The sequence below is a fragment of the Atta cephalotes genome (assembly GCF_000143395.1).
Source record: "Atta cephalotes unplaced genomic scaffold scaffold00031, whole genome shotgun sequence".
Taxonomy (NCBI): Eukaryota; Metazoa; Arthropoda; class Insecta; order Hymenoptera; family Formicidae; genus Atta; species Atta cephalotes.
In genome coordinates this window covers 1,707,015-1,714,768 of record NW_012130095.1, presented here as the reverse complement: position 1 = coordinate 1,714,768, position 7,754 = coordinate 1,707,015, and the positions used below count along the sequence as shown (strand labels likewise).

The window sequence follows — 7,754 nt, the reverse complement described above, 5'->3', positions numbered from 1 at the left end:
CGGTTTAACTTACTCTCTCTCTTTTTCTAACTCTCTTTAGAAAAAGACGAAGAGTAAATTGAACTGAGAATAAAATTAATCTACATCGGTGAAAATGGACATAAGTGAAATAAACATCACGCGCATGCAAGATAAATATTTCTGATCCACAGTTTGTGAATGTAACACGATTATACGAACTAATAGTAATTTCGGCTGGAAACACCAATGTGCACTGGTGCATATCAAGACTGTTGTACACTATTAATACTACCGCGGCAATGTATGTTCGTCAGGCGAACACGAAATATGAACCTTATTATCGATCTATAATACTGGTCGCGTGCGACCTCTATCATGGTCGCAGCGTCCAGTATTTGAAGAATAGTTTTATCAATTTCGCCTGTTTGCGTTATTCGCGATTTTCAAGAAATCTATCCGGTTTGAGATGACTGATTTTCACTAGAAAGGGAAAGAGTGACAAATTGCATCACGTGATTGCACCACGTCCAATCAGGACGTCACGGGGTGACCAGTTTTCTCCAATCTTTACCTGCTTTTGGAACTTTGATGCCCATACCCAATCAAAAGAGTTACATGATGCAGTTTGCCACTCTCTAATTTTCACTTTCTTCTTTGTGCTTTTTTAGGATACAAATAGCCACGTTTTTACCGATTTTATTGCGATTTTTTGGCTTCCTTTTCGAGTAGTACGAGTAAGTATAATGTAAATACATAATAAAAACATAAATATTAAATAATAAATTAACAATATATTACTATAGTTTTAATGTAACCTGCAAAACTCATTGTTTCATTGGACATTTTTCGCACGACTTCTTCAATGTAATTTTTTATTTTCGCTCTGTCTTTTTTTATGTTCTGTCAATATTAATTCGTCATCGTCACTTGATGACGATGATTAAAAATTCCATGAGTACATATAAATCACTCATAAAATCAAAATTGGCTATAGATTGGATATCAATTTTCAAATGAAGGCTATGTCTGGCTACAGTTCACTTGCTGCTACGAATGTTTCGAAGCATTTTTTGATTGGTCAGGTAAAATTCTTTCTTCCAATTGGTCAAGTAAAAGTTTCGAAGCATTTGTAGAATTAAGTAAATGGCAAATCAGACACTAGCGATAAAATTAATACCACGTGATCACACGCTGCTTTTCAGTGTCTCATGAAAGCACCAAGTCCAACAATTACACTAACTGGCTCCAACAAATTTGTTGGAGTCACTTTGTGTACACTTGTGCGGTCCATATCAAGTTCGTACGAACATGCGACACTGGCAAGGAATTGCACCATTCAACCAGCCGATCGCACAGTTGCACTGCCACCCGAAATGTGCAGTTGGGGCATCTCAGCCGAAATCACTATGAATGCAAAAATGAAATAAAAATTATTAAATACATGTTTTATTAACAGTATATTAATGTATTGGAGATTGTACGATTTAATCTGTTTTTAATACATTTTTACGGCAATTGTGTATGACACATTGTTTTATGTGCACTAATGCATTCCAGCCGAAATCGCTATTTCATTGTACAACGGTCTTTATATGTGCACCAGTGCACACTAGTGCATTCCAGCCGAAATCACTATTATATCTTGCCGATAAATTACAATTTTTTCTCTGCAGTTATCATCTGTATTGAATCAAACTCGGATGATAATTTATTTAAAATTACAATTTTAAATAAAAATCGAGTATTATTAAGTTTTAAACATGTGCACATGTTTACGAAATTAATAAATCATGAAATTAATACCGTATTATTAATTTCTTGATCACTTAAATTTTAACAAACACGCGAATTTCCATAAACGTTGACCGTCTTTAATAGTATCTGGTCAATGGCTGAGTGCAAAAAGTACAAAGAACACGAACAGACCTATTACGTTTCTAACCTGTATGATGAACATAAGATTGAAACGACCACGTTATATAGATTCCTAATTACGAGCAATTACATGTGTATTTATATAAAGAATTAATACTTTTTAAAATGGGGAAAAAATCGAAGATTGGAAAGCAGAGGAAAGATAAATACTATCAATTAGCTAAAGAAACGGGTAAGTAATATTATTTGTCCATATGAATTATTAAGTTGAAAGCTGTATTATCGTCAAATGTAGTAATATTTTAATTAAACGTTTATTAATTAATCATATAATCGTAATTACTAAACTTTTATATTTTATTCAGGTTACAGATCGCGTGCTGCTTTCAAATTAATTCAATTAAATCGAAAATTTGAATTTCTTCAAAAGTCCAGAGTATGTATCGATTTATGTGCTGCACCTGGCGGTTGGATGCAAGTTGCTAGGCAAAATATGTCAATATCATCAATAGTTATTGGTGTAGATTTATTCCCAATAAAGCCTATTCCGGGATGTCTCAGTCTTGTGGAAGATATCACGACAGATAAATGTAGAGTTGCTATTTCACGTGAATTAAAAACATGGAAGGCAGATGTTGTTTTAAACGATGGTGCTCCCAATGTAGGAAAAAGTTGGCTTCATGATGCATATCAACAAGCTGTTTTGACGTTATCAGCTCTTAAATTAGCTACTCAATTTTTAAAAGCTGGCGGTTGGTTTATAACAAAAGTATTTCGATCTAAAGATTATAATCCATTGATTTGGGTGTTAAAACAATTGTTTAAAAAGGTATTAATATCAATTAAGGAATATTTACTAATTATTGCCTACCATTTTATCACTATAAATTTAATTGTAGGTACATGCTACTAAACCTCAAGCGTCACGTAGTGAATCTGCAGAAATTTTTGTAGTTTGTCAATATTATATTGCTCCTGATAAATTAGATCCCAAGTTCTTTGATCCGAAGCATGTCTTTTCTGAATTACAAATAGAAACTATAAATAAATTAAATGTTCTTTATCCAGAAAAGCAAAAGAAAGCTAAAGCAGAAGGATATCGTGAGAACGATTACACATTATATCATAAAATATCTGCAAAAGAATTTATTGCCTGTGAGGATGCAGTAGCAGCTTTGCAGAATGCTTCCGAAATAGTGATAGATGATGAAATTATTGATAAGCATGACAAAACAACTAAAGAAATTAGGGAGTGTTGTAAAGATATTAAAGTGCTTGGGCGAAAAGATTTGAAACTTCTACTTAGTTGGTGGAAAGCATTAAAAAAGACACAAACTGAAACAAATGGAGAGAAGAACGTAACTAAAGATGAAATTACTGTTACACCTACAACCATTAATCTCGAAGAACAGGAGGATTTGGAAGATGAGGCAATTCAAAAACAGATTGCTGAGCTCCAGGAAGCAGAAGCTAGAGAATTAAAACGCAAGAAAAAGAAAGCTAATAAAGACAGACAGAAGTTGAACGAACGTCTCAATTTGAAAATGATTCATAAGAGCGACGAGGGACCTAAATTGGAAAGAGATGATTTGTTTAATTTAAACCAGATTCAAACTTATCAACAATTAGAGCAAGTAACAGATCAAATACCTGACATCTTAGCAGAGAGTGATGTGGACTCGGATGAGGAAGTCAAACCAAAAACGATTTATTATGAGAAAGATATAGGTCATTTGGACAGCAAGAACTTGTATTATAAATCAGAAGAGAGCGAAGAAAGCGATACCGATGCATCAGACGATGAAAGCGAAAAATCTGGATTAGGTATTACATATAAAATATTAACGTTAATGTCAATGTTATTATTGAAATAACCTTCTCTTTTAATTGAAAGATTTATATCTTGTTTTTTATTTATTTTTCGAATTTGTAACAAAAGCTATATATAAAATTATTATTACAATATAGGTTTGGACGAATCAGAGGACGATACTACTAATAAATACCAGAAAAAACAACAATTTACAGATCTTGAAAGCAATCCGTTGTTAACTGATTTAGATTTTCGGGATAAAGAAACCAAAAGAGCGCATAAAGCAGCACTCTGGTTTGAAAAAGATGTATTTAAAAATTTAGAAAATGAAGACGATGCAGATTATGAGTTAGATAAAATGATAGAACAGTACAAGAAGAAAGGTGGACATGTCCTCGGAGAAGAGAAGAAAATGCAAATAAAAGTAGATGAAGAAAAGAAACGAAAACGCAAAATCAGTGAAAATGATGATACTAATTCAGACTATGATGTGGAAGAAATGATGGCACCTAACAAAAAATTGAAAAAAATCGGTGGAAAAAATGGTTTTGAGATAGTGCCGCAAGAAACAGGTAAAGAAGTTTTTGTTTGGTTACACTGATAAAAAATTGTTCATTTGACCAAATTAATTTATAATTATAGTATATAGTTATAGTTTATTAATTATATGTAACTATAATTTAGTTTATCTTTAATTCTTTCGGTGAAAAATATATTTAAGTCAAACATATTATATTTGACTTAGGCCAACTTATTTTTATTTTAAGCGAAACTTGAAACTTTTTTTCTCCTCTCCCTCTCTCTCGACTTTTAAAAAAAAGAGTTTTAAGCCTTATTTAAAAGTAATGTTGATTTAAAATACATACATTCTTCAAAAAGAAGAAGAAAGACAATTATTAATTTAGTCAATTAAACAATTAAGTCAAATGAACAATTTTTTTCTTGTACATATTTTACAGTGTACATATTTTGAGCTAATTAATAATTACTCGTAACTAGTTATATAATTATTTATTATTATTAATATATATGTTTATTCATGATTAATCAGATAAAAAGTCGAAGAAAAAAAACTAACTCCCGAAAATTTAGCACTCGGATCATTGCTGATTCAAAGTAAAAAATCTCGAAAAGATTTGATTGATTCGGCTTGGAATAGATATGCGTTTAACGATGAGAAATTACCCGATTGGTTTGTAAAGGATGAAGAAAAGCATATGAAAAAAGAAGTGCCTGTACCTAAAGAACTTGCCGATGACTATAAAAAGAGAATGGAGGACTTGAATGTAAGACCCATTAAGAAAGTAATGGAAGCTAAAGCAAGAAAAAAGAAACGTGCAATTCGTAAACTTGAGAAGGCCAAGAAGAAGGTAGAAGCATTGATGGATAATGTAGATATCAGTGACAGAGAGAAAGCCAGACAAGTTAAAGCGTAAGTACGATTTTTTATAGAACGTCTAATTTGATGATGAATATATCTATTCTAACTTTTTATTTGATTTAAGGTTGTACAAGAAAGCTCGTCAGGAACCAAAAAAGGAAGTTACATATATCGTAGCAAAGAAACATACCACGCAAAAGCGAGCCGTTCGGCCTCCTGGTGTGAAAGGTCGATATAAAGTAGTCGATCCGAGGATGAAGAAAGATTTACGCGCGGCAAAAGCGAAGGAAAAAACTAAGGGACGTGGAAAGAAAACGCGAGGCAATAATCGAGGCAAAAAACTAAGGGTACAGCCTAAAAATATGAAGAGGAAAAGTAAATAATTTCTTCATTTTCACGTTATAAAACATTGTTAATTCATGAAAACTATACCATACATTTGTTTGCATAATTCAAGATATAAGATATATAAGTATACACATCTTATATCAGATAAGTTATAAGATATGTAAATAAATATCGTTTTTATATATTGTAATACACATTTAAGAATTTTGAATTTCTTCTCATTCTAAATTATTCTATGTTCCTGCTTTTATAAATTGGAGAAGTTTAAATAAATAAATATATATATATATATATATTGATGCAGAGAATGTGTATTGAGTTACTGGTAAAGAGATAAATAACGAAGCCTACACTTAGATATTGTTTACACATAGACCAGTCCAATTCTGTCCGCCAGTCAACCGACGCAGAATCTACTGTGTTAATAAATAGTAGTGGAATATGATCTTATTCACGTTGTACGAGATTAGTCGAACTTGTCCTTGCTTTATTTTGGGCAATTCTGTTTTGTGCATAATGTCGATGTAGATACAGAAATAATCCGAGACTCTTCTGACAATGAAATGACAGAACACATAGTTATAAGAGTCGCAAGTTCTAAATTGCATTTTAACGCATGAAGAAATAATGATAAAAGGCCATTTATAGATCGCGAACGAAACTACATATTTGTTACGTCTCTTGTATTTGGAGAATAAGCTTCCAAAAAGTTTTATATAATCTTATGAAATATTCTACGTACAAATCTACCACCTATTCGTCCACTGATATAGATCACGTCCCTTAAATTCTCTTTAAATACTTCTCATCCGATCGGAAGAGGTAAACTTCTCCACGGATAAGTTTTTCACTGTATCGGATATCTCGATGTAATTACGGGCCGTCTGCGTGTAGCGTCGGGACGCTGCGGTCGATGTCAAGGACAAGGTCGATGGTATCTATAAAGATCGCCTCGCGTCGGCGTCGATGCACCGTCATTCGCGAAAGTAGCATCGAACTGATTGTGTGGCGTGGCGGATGCCAAGATTCGTCATCGATCACATTTCTGTAAAATATGGATAAATCGCATAGCGTTGCTTTATACTGCCGTTATAATTGAATAAAACTGTACATGGAAAGAATAATTTTGCTAAAATATCGAAAACATTAGCTGGATATAATTAATATGAAAATAATTTTGTTGAATCATCGAAATAATTATAAGATGCTTAAGCAAAAAAGTATCGATATTCTAATACTGTTAAAAGATCAAACCAATTCTTTGAGTTAAATAACATTGTTACTTTTAACTTTCAAGTATATCAAAGTATATAATTTTAATACAAAACATATGGTTTAAAAAAATAGTCACATCTAATCAACTCATTTTTGTAGTTGAACTGTTGTTTATTGTTAGTTTCAAAACAAACAGCAATTATACCAACGCATGCACTTAGTAAATTTGAGTCACTGAATTAAATTTACATTTCTTGAATTGCATTGTTTAATTAAATCCATTGTTTTAATTAAATCAATGACATGTTAATAGGAGCAGACTCGATCTATAGGAATGACCAAAAATAACTCAAATTAGATATAATTTGAGATTGTGAATTTAACAATAGCAACCAGTTTGAATGTCTTAGGTTTTTCCTGCAATGCATATTGCAGTGCATATTCCATCATCGTTCTGCCGCATGTTAACTGAAAATGGATGTTTTCCAACAAGAGACAGATAACACAGTGAATCATTGTAACTTCTTGTTGTTTACCAATGTTAAACAAAAATGAAATGATCACTGCATGACTGCACTGTATTTCTTACTGAAAAGTACCAACTAATAATGAGATACTCCAATGAATTTGGAGCTACTACTGATGAAGTGTTTATGCTGTCAAATAAACGATCGTATTCACAGTTCGCTTTAGTAGGTGGCAGATATCGGTGATGCACTTGGTTGCAACTGCGTAGCTACAACGGTCGATGTCAAGGTCGGAAGATGTAGAGACCGCTTATTGCAAGACCGAATTGACGCGCTACTACACCGATATTGGGAGGAAGAATTCGACCCAAATAGCATACACAGACACGTATCGCCAACGCCTAAGCGGATGTTTCGCTTTTATTTCGACGGATTTATTAACATATCTGATGCACTCGTACATACAAATGTGTTTTATTTTCTGCATAGCAATGTATATAATAAGTTACGCAGGGAGGAAAAAAAAGGGAAAGAAAAATACCGATTGCAACGCAGTTTAAATCCGTTATGTATTTAGTTCAAACGTCGTTTTACGTTCAAATACCTGAATATTAAATGAATAAATGTAGCAAAGATTGCATCGACGTTAGCCTTAAAAAGCGTAAAAATATTCCGAGCTTGCTGACACCCACTT

The 7,754-nt window shown here is 32.6% G+C and overlaps 1 protein-coding gene across 1 annotated transcript; it reads left to right on the top strand.

Moving 5' to 3' along the window:
* Positions 1-2,001: 2,001 nt before the first annotated feature.
* Positions 2,002-5,413, top strand: LOC105620961 (pre-rRNA processing protein FTSJ3). Its single transcript, XM_012202435.1, is given in 7 exon segments — positions 2,002-2,068; positions 2,202-2,665; positions 2,736-3,660; positions 3,805-4,221; positions 4,701-4,712; positions 4,715-5,081; positions 5,155-5,413. Coding segments are annotated over 7 exon segments (2,511 nt in total).
* Positions 5,414-7,754: the final 2,341 nt, after the last annotated feature.